We start from the raw sequence: 19,735 nt of genomic DNA, 5'->3' as shown, positions 1-19,735 counted from the left end.
AGTCTAAACTTTCCATTCCCTGCTGCCAATTCCAAATGAAAACCTGACCCTGGGTTTACTACCTAAACCAAAGCCTGGGCTTAGGAGGAATATTCTGGGGTCTATTTTCCTCTGGGCCCAAGGTGTTAAGGAAGATAAAGTTAGAAGTTACCAACTGATTCACGGGCTGGAGTCTCAGTGAAACCCTCCCAATTTCTACTGACAGAGAGACCACGGACTCCTGAGGGATGGACTGGGAGAAAACCATCCAACTTAAGTAAGCAAGAAACACACTTGGGCCGGCCGTTTCGGTCAGTATTAGCAAACTCAGACACGCGGTGATAGTTTGGTAAGGAGCTTATGTGGGGAATAATTATCGGAAACTTTATTAAGTCCCTAGGATTTGGATTATTTGGGGGGAGGTGGGGGGGGAAGAAAGCCAAATGTAAACAGTCAGAGACCAAACAGGGTGCAGCTGCTGAACCTAAGGACAAACATCTGTTTCTTATCACGGCTTTTCAGGGATAGGAAGGAGGCAGGCAGTTGAGTGCGTTTCATATTCATGGGGAAATGGCGTCAGGAGTGCACAGACGACGAGTCAAGCCGGGAAAGGGAAAAACAAAACAAAACACAACAAGAGGCGAGGCTCTACCCGCTTGGTTAACAAGGGGGTCCATGGCTGGAGGCTTGCCGAGGCCTGGACGCAGTCCTGGAGTGGCACTGGTGCCCGGCGTTGGCAAGTCGCTCCGAGGCGTTGGTGTGCTGGATTTCAGAACAGGCGTGCTGGCTTTTTCATGCTGGTATCATTAAACAAATTAAATGAGTATTATTTTTAATCCAAGCCATATTACACAATTTATCACAACAGCAGCTGGGACACTGGGCACCTTCTAGCTACTCCCTCAGCCAATTTTCATAAATCCACACAATGTTGACAGCATTAACTTGTGAGCGAGAAATGTTGACCTTTCCTCTTCCTGCCAGAATTAAAACTCTAGCTAGAGACACAGAACATGATCACACTTCGTCCTCCGCAGATTTTATTTTAAAAAGTATTTTTCCATCAGGCGTGTGGACTTTGGATCCAGGCCAAGTTAGAACGATGACCACCCAGTGAAAAATTCCCACTCACTCAGAAACAAATGGTCGGATCACCAAGAATGTCAGAGGGAGGATCCCTTTTCTAACCTTGCCTTTTAGTGGCAGTGGGATTGAGACTAAGAGTGAGAAGCAGCAGGGCTATGGATCTGATGAGAAACTGCCCACATCTCAAAGGCAAATGCCCTAGAAGGATTCCCACCTGTTTGAGAGACGTGTGTGGACTTACGCACCGCCATCCACTTGCCTATATAAAGGGTGTGGCCCCACTAGCACAGAGGCCTTCAGGAGTGGGACATAACAGGGTCCTGGGGCACCATGCTCTGCACCTCAACCTTTCATCGCTTTAAATTCCAGAATGAGGAGCGCTGTGAGCAGCAAACAGCATGCATGGGGCTAGGGAGAGACCTCAGCTCCCTCTGGCCTTGGACCTGACGGGCAGTATAAACTTGGCAAGCTCCACAGGCTTTCCGCCCCATCGGTGAAGTGGGATAATGCCTAGGAAGGCTGTATAAGAATCAAATGCAGGACTCTTATGGCTCAGGTTTTTGTGCGTTACGAGATGACATGCTCCACATATTTGTTGAATGGCTGTAAGCAGACTCCGAGGCTCCACCCCCCTGCACCTGTTCCAGGCTTCTCCCGGGGCTCCTTGAGTACATCCCCATTCTGACACCAAGCCCAATACGCCCTGACACAGTGGGTCTGTCTAAAAGAAGGTCAACTCAGGACTTGAACTTCCTATGAGTTTGCACATTCTCGAAATAAGAAAGCAACGAACATGGAAGCTTGCTGTCTCTCTCTAAGGACGGCCCTAAAGACATTACCGAGAGGGAGAAAGGAACACTGTGTGGGACAAGAAGCAGGAGTCACTGTCTCACTTTTAAACACTTAAAAATATACCTCGCACTCTGTAAAAGCCCACATTTCAAATACTTTAGGGTCCTCTGAACTGCAGAGAGAAACACACTGCTACACAGGCAAAGTGACAGCTCACGAGACCTACCAAGCTCATTTCTTTGGACTTCAAAGAAGTGGAGCTTCCCGAAGAGGCCGTGGACGCTGGGCTGCTGGAAGCATCTTTCTTCAGCAGGCGGTTTTTGTCAATCCCGTTTTCCCTGGGTGAATGGGCGGGGCTTGCTCGCGGAGAAGAAGGGTCCTCGACAAGTATAAGCAAAGCTTGTATGATTTCATTTATAACAGATGGACCTTGCCCTTTATGGGCTCTATTTCCACACTAATTCTCTAAATTAAAGGAGGACACTCTAAGTCCTTCAGATCTGGGAAACTTGGGAGTGTGCCCCCTGACTAGCAATGTTATTATAATTACACAGGATGGTGTTTGCACACACACCTGTGAAGACAACACAGAGAAAAGACATCCAGGAATGATCTGATGCATCCTCATGCTCAAATACTTTGCTCAGAGGATACAGGAAGGAAAGGAGCACCAGGCACCCAACTTAGGAATCCGAAATGCCTGGGAAAACAGATTTCTTTTAAAAAGGAAACAAAAGTTCTTGTCAGACCACTACTGCTCCATCTGTGAACACCACTAAGTTTTTAATGTGCAAAGTTGAGAAAAACCAAAATACCATGGCTCCACTTTCTGTTTCTCGTAAGTCACTCTGAAAATAAAGTTTGAGAAAATGAGTGGTTACCTCATTAGACACATCCACAACTAAGTTGTCATCGCTTTTGTCACCATCGCTATCCTGGAAAAAGAGACGTTAATGCCATTTATTAAAGGGTTGGAGCCCAAGTTACATTTCTATAGTTCTTGGTAGCAGACACACCTGAAAAATGGCCCAGGACATGCCTCCAGGTTCCCTTCCAGATTCCCAGGCCTACTCATTAATACTGCCTTCCCCTCCTTACCCAACATGGGGGCTACCCAAAGCCACAGGTAGGAACTGTTGCAGTAGCATACCTGCTAAAGATCATTCGGGTGAGGGTCAGTTGCAAACACCGGGTGCAGAGTAAGAGCTCAATAAATGTTTGCAACAGGGGCATCTCTCCCATAATCTGAAATCCTCCCATGGCCTCCTATCAGGGCTCTTTTTCCACTGGATGTCAAATTAAGAACATGATTTCATGCCATTCCTTTGTGTGTATCATCTTGAAGATAGGTAACAAATCTAGTGTTCACAGACAATTTTTAATTATAAAGACAAACTTCAACCATGTTCCCATGGTCATTAATTCTTGAAGGGGAAAAAAAAAGGAACACTAAACACCAAAAATAACAAAGCTATCTATCTACTTGGCTGGGATAACGTACCAAGATCTAACCTCATGTTAAGAATAAAAATCTTTTGCAATCAGCATGGAATATTTTAGGAGAGAGGGAAGAACACAGGATGGCAAAATCTGGAAGGCACTAGCCTCCTGCAGTAGGGCCTATAGTCCTCTTCATAAAGTCATACCATTTGCTAATCCAGGAAACTGTAAGGTTGTCCTAAGTTTGAAAAAGCTTCAGAAAGGCTATTTAACTGTGTGCTCACTCCTACATCAAGTTTAGAGTAGACTGAAAAAGTCTGCTTTCTTAGCCAAAAGGCCTCCTGTCCTTTAGTACAGAGATACAATAAGCCTATGAAAAAAGTGGGCTCTCACCTAATTCTCCAAAAGGTCACTAATTTATGATCAATACAATCCTTTTACTGAGTCACTGTCAATTACAAATATACGAATATTTAAAAATTTGTACTAATAAGTACAACAGCAAATATTAGCCATGTTGGCTTTCTGGGGGGCCTCCAAGTCCAGCTAGAAAGTTACCCTCAACTTTAAATCCTTATCTTTTACATGTTTTTTTCTAATTGCACCTGGAGTTTTACATGTGGAAGACCCAATTTACTTTCTTCAATAGTATGTTACTAGATTTACTTTAATCACTGTTGTTAAGGCACCATGCAATTCACTATAACAACATAAAATTATAACCAATGAGGAAACCTGGGTAACTCAAAATAACAGCCTGCTGAAAGAAACATTTTCATGTAATAAGAGAAAAAAATAAAACTAAAGAAAATTTTCTTTTTCTGTTAGTAAAGACCACAGAAAAGCACAAATGTTTTCAGGTGTTGAGAAAACAAAGACAGGGGCACCTGGGTGGCTCAGTGGGGTAAGTATCTGCCTTTGGTTCAGGTCATGATCCCAGGTCCTGGGACTGAGCCCTGCATCGGGTTCCCTGCTCAACAGAGAGTCTGCTTCTCCCTCTCCATCTGCTGTTCCCCCTACTTGTGCTCGCTCTCTTTCTCTCTCTCTCTCTGACAAATAATAAATAAATAAAATCTTTAAAAACAAACAAACAAACAAACAGAACCCAAAGATGGTGGTGGTGAAAAAATTACAAGCCAAAAGGTTTTCTCTCTTAGAAAAAAAAAAAAAAATTGTTAAAAGGTTCACATAGTATACAAACTGACAAAAAGAAGCAAACAACTCATTTTATTACAATGGGCTATGAAGTGAGTTTTTATGTAGTCTGTAATTTCAATCTTAGCTTTGTGAATGTGAACCTTCTGCAAATGTGAACCTTCACAGTCCAGTGTAGCTTGGTCATCAAGAGCTGAGGTCTGAGGACTTTGCCCCAGATTCTCCAACATCATTTCAGTACATTGCCCTGAACTACTTATACATCTGGGCATACTTCATATGAGCAGGTTATAAAACAGTAATGCAGAGCTACGGATTCCAGATCACTCACTACTCAAAATCTATACGAGCCTCATGCACAACAACTCAAAAACTGTATTACGGGCAGTTTCCCAATTTCTGCATGTCATGGACCTTCTAACTAGCTTATTAACATTTGATGCCATATATAAAAGTCCCTGCAGGGGACACCGGCTATGGGCAATGGCAAGGGGCAAACAGTACGTGCTGCAAATGCTTGGGCTAGGATGGAGACAGCCTACAAATCCAAATTCTTAGAACATTATCATAGTACACAGTGTGGAGCAATACAAGGACCTCTGGCAAGCAACCCTCTCTGAGAGGCGCCTGGGTGGCTCAGTCTGTTAGGCGTTTGCCTTTGGCTCAGGTCATGATCCCAGGGTTGCAGGACTGAGCCCCGTGAGCAAGGAGCCTGCCTCTCCCTCTCCTCCCCGCCTGTGCTCTCTCTGGCTAACTCTATCTCTCAAATAAATAAATAAATAAAATCGTTTAAAAAAAAAAAAAAAAAAAAGAATACCTCTCCGAGGCGCTCAGTTTGGGGGTCCTGGCATAGTGATGAAGAGCATGGATTCTGGAATCAGACTGCCTCCAGGCTCCACCACTAACCCGGAACTTGGGCAAATCACTTACAAGCTCTGGGCTTCAGTTTCTTTAACTACAGTGGAGGTAATGGTACCAAACTAACAGTTTGAAGAGTCAAATGAAACAATCCACATAAAAGCACAAGGTACGTGGTGGCATGGACAAGCTCTTGCTCAGGAAATACTAGCTATTGTTAGCTATGGGCTAACCAGCCACCAGGAGGCAGAGAGGTCTCGCATGTTAACCCCCATCTCACCAACCTGCCGGCACACCACAAGTGGACGCTTCTTCCATAAGCAAAGGGAAGCGGGCTAATCCCGTGTTCTACTCATACTGGTCCTGAGAATGTGTCCATCATGAAATAAACACACCTGGGGATACACAAGAAAACTCCAAGACATCTATCAGCTGCAATGTTTATGATACTCAGACTCGAGCCAGTTGCCACTTGGCTTGGTTTGCTCTCCTCGTGAAACAAGGTTCCAGCCAGACGTGAGTCAAGAGCCATCCCTTCAGTCACGCATTCTCAATCTGCAGGGTCTGATCTAGATGCCTCCAAGATTTTTTCTGTTTTTAGCACTGACTTATGTGACCAAACGGCTTGCAGTTCTAGAGAATGAACTCTGCCTCAAGACCAAATAGGAGCCTGAATAGCATCCAAAACAGAATAGCATCCAAAAAGGTATTTTGTGACACCAGTGTTTTTACCCTGACTATTTTAGCAGCATAGGCTACCAACTTTGCAGGGCCCAGGACAGATGAAAATGTAGGCCTTGGTTCAAAAACGGAGAATTTGAAGATGGTGAGAACAGAGCATCAAACCAAGGGCAAGGTCCCATGAAGAGAAGGGCCCTGTGCAAAGCATAGGCTGCAAGTCCAGCCCCGCATGTTGGTATCCCCTCTTATGAGGAACTTAGGAAGCCTAAAATATAATCATGTGCCTGGAAGCACAGAATTTACAGCTCTAGAGGGAAATACTACCCTTATAAGAATCTATCCTCTTGCTAGTATTATTTATTTTTAAAAGATTTTATTTATTTGACAGACACAGATCAGAAGTAGGCAGAGAGGCAGGCAGAGAGACAGGAGGAGAAGCAGGTTCCCCGCTGAGCAGAGAGCCCGATGCGGGGCTCGATCCCAGGACCCTGGGATCATGACCTGAGCCGAAGGCAGAGGCTTTAACCCCCCTGAGGCACCCGGTGCCCCTGCTAGTATTATTTTAAAAGATGTGGAATTATCACTAAGATCTTAGAGCATGCTTGTATGCTCGCTTAGAATGTGAGCAACTAAGCAAACAAATACTGTTTCAGGTGCTTTATTTACTTACATAGTGGCTGGAGTCCTTATCATCCACCTTTCTTTTTTTGATGTCATTGGAAAATTCAGGCCCGTTTCTGCGTTTATCGGTGCCCCTTAGACTGTCTGGGACCAAGAGGGAATTACTCTGCAAGACAAAAAAAAAAAAAAAAATCAAAGAGTCCTTCCCAGATCTCTTTGTACACATGAAAACCCAAACCAGGATGTGACAGCTGTTTCAGAAAGGTGATACCTACACCGCCTTTCATTCCAAGTAATTCATTTCATCTGAAGACTTTGATGGCAAACATTTATAGAGGTTTAAGCACTTGAAAGGAAGACCCTGACTATGCAACGAAACCTTCCACAGCCTGGTGGATCCTTCAGGCTCTACTCACTTAAAAATGTTCCTCCGTTCTTTTTACTATTAGAGAGATGGGAGCTTGCTGTTTACATGTGGATATGTTTTTATTCTTTCCCACTGCAGTTTCCTGGTCGGGAATACAAATGGCCTAGGAGCGGAACCTGAGATTATTCTACCAGGTGTATTTTGTGACTTTAACTGTCAGTGTGCGCCCCTCGAAAAAGACACACAGAGAGCAGGTGGGATTAACAGCATGGCTCCCTAAAAGGTAAATCACATTTTCCACAGCAACAATGAAGGAACTCTTCTGAATTCTTTTAATTTACTGTTGAAAATAAGATTTAGTGTTCCTTGCCAATAGCACTGAAATTCAAGACCCAAAGTGAGTAGTTCAGCCAGTGAATCTTCAACGGCGGGGCCAGCTCCTGCACACAAAAGCAGGAACCAGGACTAATCTTTTCTACCAACCACACAGGATACTTTCATTCCCATGTTCTGACTACGAACTGTTGACCCAAAGAAAACAGGCATTTTGGGTCTTTGGGGGTCACATGACATGTTCTGCCATCCCTTCAATTCCCATCTCCCCTCAGGCTAAAGCATCAGAACATGATACAATGAGTCCTTTTAAGTACAGGATTAGCATATGCAAGGGGGCAATTTGTTCAGTGATGTGTTACTGCCTCGAACAATACTGAAGGCGCTGTGCAGAAATCTCCTGCACAAAGCCCAGATAACCCTAATTTCTGCAAGATGCTGGAGAACTACCAGGGGGATGTCCGGGGCCAACAGACAATTATGTTCCCTTTCTCTGCCACAGTTTAAAATAGAAGGGGCTGGGGGGAACCTTTAAGTCAGACCATCTCTAATGCAATGGCATCTACCAGAAGCAAATTTTTAAAAGCTGGGGTGGGGGAGGTGTCTTCACTCCTAACCAGCCCAAAGTAATCAGGCAGGTACCTGGGTCTCTAAGCTCCCTCATGAAAACCATGGACCCCACCATGGAAACATTTCTAGCTCAGCTCAACCACACACAGGAGGAAATCAAAACGGGAACAGGAGGCCATCCAAAGCCTCTTTGCCCACTGCAGGGGCTGACACTGCAGCGAGCTGAGCTTTGATTCATGACGGGTCACGCTCCACAAATGCAGGAGGCTTACATAAAAGCAAAGGGAGGGACTCATGCAATTCAATACAGAGTGGCTCAGAGTAATGTCTTTAGCACAGTGTGTGGGGCTGTAAGGTGAACTGGCTGGATCCCTCCACTAATGACCATGGTAAATGTCTGCTAAAAATGAACCCCTCCGACCCAGGCCCCTGGTTAAGACACAGGAGACTTAACCAAACTCCTGAAAGTGCTAACTTGCACTCCCAGGAGCCAGGGGAGTAGCCAGGGGAGGGGAGTAGCAGCATGCGCTCAGGTATAAACAACGTTCCAATACACCTGCCTGGGTTCTAGATTTTACCAGGACTCCAAAGTCTCCTCGTCCAGACCCTGACTGGAGGCACTGGGGGCAACACCACAGAGCACTCAGCTTTACATCTGCCCCAGTGCCCAGAAGAATGTGGCACAGACTCGGCGTCCACTGGCAATTTTAAAGTTCAGTCTGAGTCCACAGGGTCGCCGTCAAGGCCTTCCTGCTGTAACCTAACTGCTCAGCCATTCAGAGCTATTCAGAGATAGCATTTTAATGATCTTATTTTTTTTTTTAATGAAGTCAAGCGGTACTGTAAACATAAAAGTAAACTACACTTCTGTTAGCAACAATGCAATTTCTGTTAGAAACAGTAACATTTCTATAGTTGGACCCAGAAGCCTGTCAAGCTTTGAGGCCTCTGTTTCTACATGTTAGAAGTTACTACTGTAATTCTTGCTTGCACAGCTTAAATGAGGCCTATAATCTGAATAGGTTTTGAAAAGCTCTGGAAGTTCCTCTAAATTTGGACAGGACTAGTAATTAGCACCGCTACTTATATGAAAATTGGCTCCATTCAAAATGGCAGACTCAGACAAGTTGCAAAACACAGTGTCTCATCATACGTTTGATGCCATAAAATGGATCAAAACAAGGCAGCAAAGACTGTGGGCTGGGAAGGCCTGGGGGAGCCACAGTCAGGAGCCAGGGGGGATCGGGTTCACGAGGCAGCCCCGCCCAAAATGGGCCCCTTCCTTTTACCCCTGTTCCCATGAACCCGGTCTTCTTTGGTAATTGTCCCTGACATCTTTCAGCCCTGACACTGCTTTCATTGTCGTTCCTGATTTAAGCAAATGGTTCCAGCCTAATGAACGTCACTGTCAGCAACAACAGCTGTTTTGATTAACGACTGCCTAGGTGACCCTAATCTTCATGATTCCCTCGTGTGCTCCCCAGAACCTCAAAAGTGACTTCACAGGTATTACTGGATGTCTCATGACACCAGAAGTGTTTTTGGGTTTTTTTTTCACCCTCATAATCTGTGTTTTCCTCACACACCAGCTTATGTTCATCATGACCCAGGGGTGGAATAACCTTCATACTGGTCATTATCAGCCACTTTATACACATTTTAAGAATAAAGAGATTATACCTCGGTATTGAATGAATATCATTTGGATCTTCAAAATTTATCTTGACTCTATCTTGATTTGTTAGACCTGGACTAGAATAACATAGTATCACATTTAACATTAATGTTTAGCATGTAATCAACATTTAAGAAGAAGCCATTTGCAAAATAATGAAATTACCGTTGCTTGACTTTGTTTTTGTTTTGTTTTGTTTTGTTTTCAAAACTTGTGCATTGGAAACACTGAAGTTAATTAGAAATCACACCTTTGAAGAGGCCAAAGCAACCTTAAAAGACTTATTGTTCATCTTCTTCATTCCCCCCACCCCTTTTATCTGGAGGCTTGACCAGAGAAAGCAATTTACTTAAAGTCACAAAGCTCTTCCCATTAAGTCAAGGCGTCTCCCCTCCCAGAGGAGTGATTCTTACACTCAATTTATGTATGGAAAATACTTGTCCCCACACACTTATCACTTAAGAGTCACACTGGCTCTTTAACCATTAACATTTAACCATTTAACATTCTAATGTTATATAATAATGCCTAATACACACTGCATGCTTTCTCTGACTGCCCCCCCCAGCAAACCAGTCTCTGTCTCCCTTTCTCTCTCTCTCTCTCACACACAGACACACAGTTTTATGCCACGATAAGAAAACCATAAACATATTTTAAAAATTACACCCGACATTAAAATGACCTGAAAACAGTCCCAAAGGCCTGCCTTTCCACTCACGAATCCTGCCATTTATGACCTAAGATGTGCACTGAAACAGGCCTCAGCAAAGAGCAACAAAGTGTTCCAGAGCCGCACAGCACCCTTTCACGTGACGTCTATCATGGCTGCTGGGAGCTCGGAAGACTTAGCTGCTACCAGACATCTCCTCCCAGAGTCCATATTTTGAAAGCCTTTAATCTACCAAACAGCATTCATCAAGTGAAGTTCATTTTCAAACATTTAATCTGCCAAATAAATATTTAATTGTGAATTAGGTTTTTTCTTTTCTTTTCTTTTTTTTTTTTGATGAGCATGAGAACTAGTATTACCACACTGACTGATATACTCTAATGCTAGCCAAGAAACTCAATGTTTTATTCACCTTGCAGCTGGTAAAATTTAAGTGTCTGCCAGAATTCTTAAAAAATGATAATTACTGGGCAGATTTCTATTACAAATGTCCTGAGGTCTGGGAATTTTGAGACTGTATATATAAAGTTTCCCTTTGTTTTAAAATTGTTTTAACTAACAAAATCATCTTATTTACTTTGTGTCTTCCACGAGAGCTCAAAATTGGACATTTATATAGCCCAGAGGGGAGTTTACAAATCTGAGCAAATCAAGGTCGGAAAACACACTAGGACTTCAAAACAAACTAAAATTCTAGAACTATGATGAGTTTCTGTACCTTACATCTTGTACACACTTACGGGAATGCAGCCAAGTAAAACAATAAAGGGAGAGATGTATCTATCTGACAGGTCTCTGGAGAAAAAAGATCCCCCTTGAGCATTAAGTACCAGAGTCAGAAAGAGGGTCCACAAGACCTATTAGCCCCGTTGGTGTGTCTTTCTCTCCATTTGTAGGTGGAAACTACACATGAAACGAAGAGATGAGGGACAAGGACTGAGAAAACATGCACCCCAAGGGAACTCTCTCAAAAAATCTGGAGAACGTAAAAATCTCAGGGTGCACCTTCACTGACCACAGGCTAACTGTTGCCTACCATTACTGTATGCCTTCTGCGGGTCATTTCTCCCACTCACAGCGGTATGATGCTTAAGAACAGTTACAAGACTAAAAAGAGCCACTCAGAGGAGAAAAGGAAAAGTAGCAGATCTTCTTATGTTACAAGTGATGTTCACTAGTTCTAGTCACCAAATCCAAATCAAATCATTCTAACTGGGTAAACCATGTTTCATAAGCACACATACCAGGACTAGCTGCTGCTGTCGTTCTCTGGGTGCAAGTTAACTAGAAAGCTGGCAGCGTGTTTGAACCAAGCGGGTAGAAGTGCACGATCATTCTCTTAAAGCAAAAACAAACATCCAAATGCAAACATTACACCATTATCTTCATATAAGAACTTCCAATGGTAAAGCACCAGAGCCAGCTGCCTGGAGAGAAGATTCAGCTGAATCAAAAGAACACATCACTATTTGGACTCTATGTTACCTTTATATTTACCGTTCTGGACAATGATGCTTCCATTTCATGCTCTGAATACCCACTCAAGATTGAGGCAGAGAGACCCAGATGCTTCCGTATGGACAAAAACCCATCCTTATTCGCTGGTTCCAAGACTTTCACTTTTCTTTAGCAATTTAACAGTAATGGCTGTTCATGTAAACAGAGATACTCTGGAAGGTAAACTCCAGAAAATATGAAAGAAAGCAGGTTTAATGGAATGTTACCCTGTCAGTGTTACCAGAACACTCGTGACAGAGCCTTCATGTTTCCTTCATCGATTCTGAGACCTCAAAGCAAGTCTTCTGCCAACCATGTCTAAACCCTGAAGCCACCAGCAGCAAATCTGAAAGGAAAACCTGCTCATGGAGACAGCAAAAGCTAGACAGGTTTCCCTAATGTGAAAATAATGCACATTATTCAAATGGATTTCTTTAGCTGCCATGCTGATTCCCCTTGGGAAGTTTCTCCTCCCTGCAGGAAAAGTGTTTGTGTCAGAGGTACAGACTGGAAACTCATGACACCTCATTTATCCTCAGTTACACTAAGGCAGTGGGAACCTAATTTGCTAGCACACTCTACACTGACAATTAACTTCTCGGTGAACATTAAAACAATTAGGTAGTGACGCACCCCCATCACATCTGTGCGCCTTCCCCATCTACACCTGGTACCAATTAAGCCATCACCCTGCGCTGTACTTTTTGCTGCAGTCCAACGGGTCATTCAGATTCTGTCTGACATTTTGACAAATGCATTTTTAACCCCTAAAACCAACAGGGTCCCCACTTCTCAATGGGGAAGAGGGTAAGAAGGTGAAGGTGTGGAAATGTGTCTATTTGGCAACTGCATCACATCAGATCTCAGGAGCCCTGGCTGTGAGGCAGGTCTGAAGGGCACATGTCAGTTTTTCATACAGTTTGAGTACAAAATATGAGGAGGAACCCGTGTGTTCTCGCACCTCAATCTGGGAAGGCTGAGACACTCTCAGACGCGGATGAGTGGTTCAGTCCGAACTCCCAGGAAGGAAGGTAGCCATGTAGAAGGCACACAGACCCGATAAACAGGTGAGCTGGGGGACCCATTGGAGCAGGAGATAGATACCCCCGGCATCACACACAAAGCCCCCAGTTAGCCCTTGCACCATATCAGGTAAAGAAAAATAAAACACCCCCCCGCCCACACCACACACACATTTAGAGCTGACGATAAATACTATTATTTCCAAAGAACTTTTAAATGCCCTCATGACAACTTCATTCCGCCCACTAGGACCGTGGTGACAGCAAAAATCAAATCTGTATTTCAAACTGTTTTAAAAGTTTTCGTAGAGCAGCTTCGCTGTCACTGTCCCTCTTTGTTCTCCAGTCCCTGAGGACAAACTTTCTAGTACAAGAAACCAGAAAGCCCTGGGTCACGACTTGCCTGTGGGTTAACCTGGATATCTGATGGCACTCACCTCCGCCTCTCCTCACCTACAAGACGGAGACCCACAGTTTCTTGCTTACTATGTTTCTGAGGGAATGATAAAAATGATCATGGGGCTAAAAGGAAAAGAACATTTTTAAAAACCTGCTCTAAATGGTGGGCGTTATGTTTTCTAATCACAGAGCACAAAGTGAAATCTGAAAAGAGTTTCGGAGGGAGGTAATACACGCTTCTATCTGCTTTCTGGTTTTGTAGTTAAGATGCCCGATGCCCCATCTTCGTTGAAAGCACCGTGAGATAAAACCTGAACATTTCTCCAGTTACACACAGGCCCCGATACCCTCCTGGTGAGTTACGGTGTCCATAGTAAACACATGCCTTCACCTGGTATAGGACAGACCACTCCTGACCATCTAGAAACCACCGTTGCTTTCCTTTTTTCCAGGTTTCACCCTTCTCCCAGCAGTGATGCAATGCGCAGTTTTCCCAGAGGATCTATTTTTTAAGCACACAGTTTTCAATTTTGCCAAAGAGGAAATCTGCTGAGATAACTGCTGTAGAAAACTTAAGTGTTTTCCACTGTGCCTAAATATTGAAATTTTAGGTGACTCATCTCAGTTTCATCCTTCACTTTCAGGCAATCCCTTGAAATAAGTCAGGAGATAAATTCCTAAACAATTAGGCAGAAACATTTCCTCCTTTGATGAACTTGAGTATCATGAGCCCAACCAAGTTCAAGACGGGCTGTGGTCAGTCCCCAGCTCTCCACACTGAGAAACACCGGTCACTGCCCACATTCCACAACTTCCTCACACACTTGAAAACAGGAGAAGAAACCACCAGTAACTACACGGAGCGTGACCAATAATGCATGTACGGCTGTCTTGCTACTCTGCGGGCAGAAACGATGGGGAGCCATTCCTAAAGGCTTGTTGTGTTATATCTGATGACTTCCTGTTCATGGCACCTAAACCCCTCACCCCGGCAGGCAGCCACCATCACCGATTTATAGATGAGACTGGGGGAAGTTCGAAAGGATGAAACACCTGGCCTATGCCGGAACACCACTGAGATCTGCCTCTGTCCAAAACCCATATTCTCCTTATCACCCCATGCCCAAGGGTTACTGGGAGCTAATGTGATATTCAAAAAAAGTAAAACTTCAGAAAAAGGCCAACAGTAAGGTATTCTCCAAAGAGACTCCCGTCTTACATTCTCCTTGCACTCTATAGTGCTGAGTGTGATTTGAGAAAAAAATCATGGGTGATCCTCAGTAGGATCTAGTAGGATCTGGTCCTACCGATTAACTAGTAAAGCAGAACAGCTACAGGAGAAAAACAAAATAAAGACACCACGTCACATTAAACAAAGTGATGGCTGTCATCACTATTTTAAAATGCGTTCTAAAGATGAACTCGATAACTCTACAAAGTCAGTTATGGGAGTGATAACCAAGTCCCTCAGAAAGACATAATCTAAGTCTCTACCTCCATTAATTAGCTGTATGATTAGAAGTACCTAGCCACCTTGAGCTTGGTATCTTATTGGTAAGATGATGGTGTTGCACCATTAAGACCTCTAAATACATTAACAGTGCTTACACTTTTCAGGGCCAGGGACCCCTTTTGAGAATCTGAGGAAGGTTATCATCTCTCTCCACAACTAAAGAGCTCCAACCCAGAACACTCTGCACACAGTTTTAGAGGGGCTCAAGGACCTCCTGAAGCCCACCCATGTACCACCCCCCCAAGTCCACATACCCTGTGCTCTGGAGTCTCTCCCAGACACATATCCCCATCATCCCCTCCCTCTTCTAAACATTCCAAATAGTGGTCACACGTGTTAGGCATTCCAGTGTTTTTTATTTCACAAGTATGTGGCTGTGACATTAAAAGATATCACTGCAAAATGGCAGCACATACAACTAACCTTTGAACAACATGGGGACTAGGGGTGCACCCCCCCGACTCAGTCAAAAAGCCATGCCTGGCTTTTGACTCCCCCAAAACTTAATAGCCTGCTGTTGACTGGGAAGCCTTACTGATAACACAGTTGATTAATACATATTTTGTATACACACTCTATACTATATTCTTAAAGGTAAGCTAGAGAAGAGAATATTAGAAAAAATTGTAAGGAAGAGAAAACACACTTACGGTGCCATCATGGGTTTGTAAACAAAAAGCCACATAAATGGACGTGCTCAGTTCAAACCCACGTGGTGCAGGGGTCCACTCTACATGCAGTGCCTCACACAGTGCTTGGCATGTGTATGTGCTCATTAAACAATTTCTTAAACGAATGAGTAGCAAAACACAAACTCTGTCACGTTTTTCAAAAGCCATACAATGCTTTGTCAATTCTCAGATTCCAGGTCTTTTAAGCAGACTTACTAGAAGATTTCCTTCAGCCAAAACTGAACATAACTCATCTTCACATTAATCGAAATATCCGAAGTTTTTATTACTACGTAAGAAATAAAGTCCTTTTTGTTAGGTCATGTCATATTTCTTTGCTCAACTGTAGCACTCTGACAGGCAGCCTTATGTTAAAAAAAAGGACACAAGTTTTTGTTTTTTTTTTAAAGATTTTATTTATTTATTTATTTGACAGAGATCACAAGTAGGCAGAGAGACAGGCAGAGAGAGAAGGGGGGAGAGCAGGCTCCCTGCTGAGCAGAGAGCCTGATGCGGGGCTCGATCCCAGGATCCTGGGATCATGACCTGAGCCGAAGGCAGAGGCTTTAACCACTGAGCCACCCAGGCACCCCAGGACACAAGTTTTGCAAGTAAATAAAAACCGGTAGTCAGATCTTAATTTAAAATCTATAGCCAAAGAGCAAAATAAAACCTCTTAAAAGTTTTTCCCTTTATCATCCATCCCTTTCAAAAAGAAGAAAGTTGGACACCTGGGTGGCTCAGTTGGTTGAGTGGCTGTCTTTGGCTCAGGTCAGGATCCCAGGGTCCTGGGATCGAGTCCCACATTGGGCTCCTTGCTAGGCAGAGAGCCTGCTTCTCTATCTCCCTCTGCCTACCACTCTGCCTACTTGTGCTCTCTCTCTCTCTCTCTCAAATGAATAAAGAAAAAAAGAAGAAAGTTAAAAAACAGTGTCCAGGGGCACCTGAGTGGCTCAGTGGGTTAAAGCCTTTGTCTTCAGCTCAGGTCATGATCCCAGGGTCCTGGGATCCAGCCCCGCATCAGGGTCTCTGCTCTGCGGGGAGCCTGTTTCCTCCTCTCTCTCTGCCTGCCTCTCTGCCTACTTGTGATCTCTGTCTGTCAAATAAATAAATAAAATCTTTAAAAAAAAAAAAAAAACAATGTCCATATTTTCACTGTTCTTAGTACCTTCATTTTTTTCTTGGGTTTTACATTAAGACAGACTACAGTAAGGCTCGTTTGTTTTCCTAACAAATAACCTTAAACTAGCAAATGTAATAATTCTGTCACTAAAAATAAACAAACACCAACTATCTACAAACCTGGTTTAGACTCGCAGATGAAAATCCATACATACTCACATTCCCTCTGGGCCTACAGAAGTCCCTGACTGCTGTACTTGATACATGTAATTATCATGTTTGTTCAATACAGAAAGAGCAGTAGGAAAAAATCAGACCATATACTAGTGTGGAATGTTTCAGAACTCCTTGGTCTTACATATGACAGAGGTTCTCCATTTGGTCCAAGGACCCTTGAGGTTCCCAGAAACAGTTATAAATCTCCCTGGGGCCAGATCTTCTTCCTATACCTCAACCAAAACCATGTCTTTCAACAGAGACAGCCCAGAAGCTAATGACGAAATATCTATCCTCTCTTCAGTCACGCACCAAAGATACCTGCAAACGAGCAGAACAAAGCCACTCCTCTCACTATAACTTTTTGTTTTGGAAAATAGTTGATTTTTTAAAAAAAAATTCTTAATCCAGAAAAATTTCAAGGTATATAATCCACACAGAGAAAAATTCTCTAGTGTCATCAATCATTTTAATTTAAGATGTAAAGATCCTGAGACCATAATGTTTGAAAACCACTGCCCTGTAGCAAACTGGCCTTAACCCCTCACTGGTTTAAAAAAAAACAAAAACAAAACGAAGACCCCCCCAAACCATGAGCAATACAGAGTCATCAACTGACTTTTTCTGCCAAGTAAAATTTGACTTCATAATTCGAACCACTTTATTAAAAACAGAAGTACCACAATATTTTAGTCACTAGCAGTACACATCATCTCATTACCCACTGCTTCTCATATTCAATTTGACACAAGTTTAAAGAGCTACTTCATTGTATGTAAACACAGCAAAACCCCACTTATGTGGACAGTGAACAGTTTCATTTCCCTCTACAGACTGAATTAAATGCTTAGGTTATAAATTAGTGCAGTTTTCCCATTTTATATCATCACCTGGAGAGGTCTATAATAATTAGGCAAAACACAGTATATATACTTATTCTGAAAATACCCATTCAAATTATCATTAAGATGTGTGAAAAATTTGATGTAAAAGAGACATGCAAATAGCACCTTAAGTAACCATTTGTGTTATGGTATTATACAGACTGGCTTATGCCACATATCTGCCATATTTTGACTTGAAAGTTCACTGGCTGTGAACTCAACTTGAGGACTTAAAAGAACAATCAAAATTCAAGGATTGTTTTGCACTTGGAGTGTGCAAGTCCTCACCCTGTCTCCACCCCACCCTCACTTCCCCAAGTGAATTAAGTTCTTGCTTACATCTGTCAGCCAAAAATACAAACAGGTTATTTAATACACGCAGACACACACGGAGCTCTGGAAAACGGCCCTTCTGGGTTGAGCAGGCATACCTCAACTCAGGGCTCCGGCCACGGCATCTCGGAGAAATACATACTACAGTCCGCCTTCCTCCGCCATCTAAAACTCTAGCTGAAACTTCCTACAATCCGAAATCTACACATATTTCCGTCACCTCTCCTCAGTGCTTTGAGATAGGGCTTGTAATATGTGGGCCTACGTAGCCCTAACAGCCACTACACTTCCTGTGTTGTTGTACATCTCGCGAGCACTCGACAAATACACAGGGATTTAAGATGAAACTGTACCGAGAACAGAAAGCTAACTGAGAAATACAGTTCCAAACCTAGAATTGGTTCGATAAATTAAAACCTGCAGCAGACTATGGGACGGGAGCTTTCTCAATATCTTCTGCCGTCTCTGTTCTTCGGTCCAGGGTTAGGGTTCTTTTTTTTTTTTTTTAAAAGATTTTTTTATTTATTTATTTGACAGCGAGATCACAAGCAGACAGAGAGGCAGGCAGAGAGAGAGAGAGAGAGAGGGAAGCAGGCTCGCCGCTGAGCAGAGAGCCTGAAGCGGGACTCCATCCCAGGACCCTGAGATCATGACCTGAGCCGAAGGCAGCGGCTTAACCCACTGAGCCACCCAGGCGCCCCAGGGTTAGGGTTCTTAATCTGACACTCTACTGAGTGAGCATGGCACAAAAGAGGACAATCTTCAGTGCCAGAGACAGCAACAAACGTAAAGGTCAGCTCCATCAAAGTCAGTTTACTTAGGTTTGTACTTTGGGATTAGGGTATTTTATTCCCTAGCTGGAGTTTTTTCTCCCCTTTCCCTCCCAAACATCTTCCAGAGAAAACTTACGAGAATTTTAAAACTAGCGGGGTGCCTGGGTGGCTCAGTTGGTTAAGCAACTGCCTTCGGCTCAGGCCATGATCCTGGAGTCCCAGGATCTAGTCTCACATCACGCTCCCTGCTCAGCAGGAAGTCCGCTTCTCCCTCTGACCTCTCCCCCTCATGCCCTCTCTCTCATTCTCTCTCTCTCAAATAAATAAATATTTTTAAAATTTAAAAAAAAAAAAAGAATTTTAAAACTAGCTACCACCCCATCTTTCCACCCTTATCCATAGCCCCCAATGCAACCTGATTAATGACGTATACAACCGACTCTTCATTTCGCTTAGGTCATGATCTCAGGGTCATGAGATCCAGCCCAACTGGGCATGGAACCTGCTCTCCCTCTGCCCCTCTGGCCCCCCCCCCACAAAAAAACCAAAAAACCAACCAAACAAAAAAACCTACAAAACAAAAATTAGAACTCCAAGATCAGTCTCAAAGAGAATATTTAAAGTAGCCACTATTCCACACTGAAGAGGGAGAAAGCACTCTCTGCACGCTGAAGAATTACCTATCTCCCCCGCACCCGCCATCAAAGCTCCTGAAAAAAGGATCAGAATGATTTAAAAGTTCAGTATCCCAATTCTGCTACTATACTTAGATTTAACCTGGCAAAAAAATACGGCCAGGTTCAGGAGGAAAGGAAGAGGAAAGAAGGCAGAAACTGTAGGTTACCCTCGCTGAAAAGGGGCCAATTTCTCACTCCATTTACTCCACAACATTTGAGAGATGCATTTTAGATTTAATCTGCCCACAGCTTACTGGCAGATACACGTACAGATTAAATGTGCAGTATGTAAAATGGGTAAGATTTAGGGCGGTAAAAAAAAAATGAACCCTTATAAGCCCAGAGCCTCCATTCACTGAGTTTCCTCGTTTCAAGAGCTTACTCAGACACTCAGTTCT

At 43.4% G+C, this 19,735-nt stretch overlaps 1 protein-coding gene across 2 annotated transcripts in view; it reads right to left on the bottom strand.

Annotated features, from left to right (window-relative positions):
* Positions 1–19,735, bottom strand: part of LOC123952753 (transducin-like enhancer protein 1) — an 86,978-nt gene that overhangs the window by 22,995 nt on the left and 44,248 nt on the right. For both annotated transcript variants that reach the window (XM_046022189.1, XM_046022190.1), the window contains exons 9-12: positions 6,662–6,778; positions 2,739–2,792; positions 2,084–2,236; positions 632–776 (exon numbers count right to left, since the gene is read on the bottom strand). In XM_046022189.1, coding sequence (XP_045878145.1) covers positions 632–776; positions 2,084–2,236; positions 2,739–2,792; positions 6,662–6,778 — 469 coding nt within the window. The remainder of the gene's footprint in view (positions 1–631; positions 777–2,083; positions 2,237–2,738; positions 2,793–6,661; positions 6,779–19,735) is intronic.

Source organism: Meles meles, chromosome 11 (assembly GCF_922984935.1).
Source record: "Meles meles chromosome 11, mMelMel3.1 paternal haplotype, whole genome shotgun sequence".
NCBI classification, from domain to species: Eukaryota; Metazoa; Chordata; class Mammalia; order Carnivora; family Mustelidae; genus Meles; species Meles meles.
Note: the sequence above shows the minus strand (reverse complement) of the source record. Positions and strands in the feature narration are given on the sequence as shown.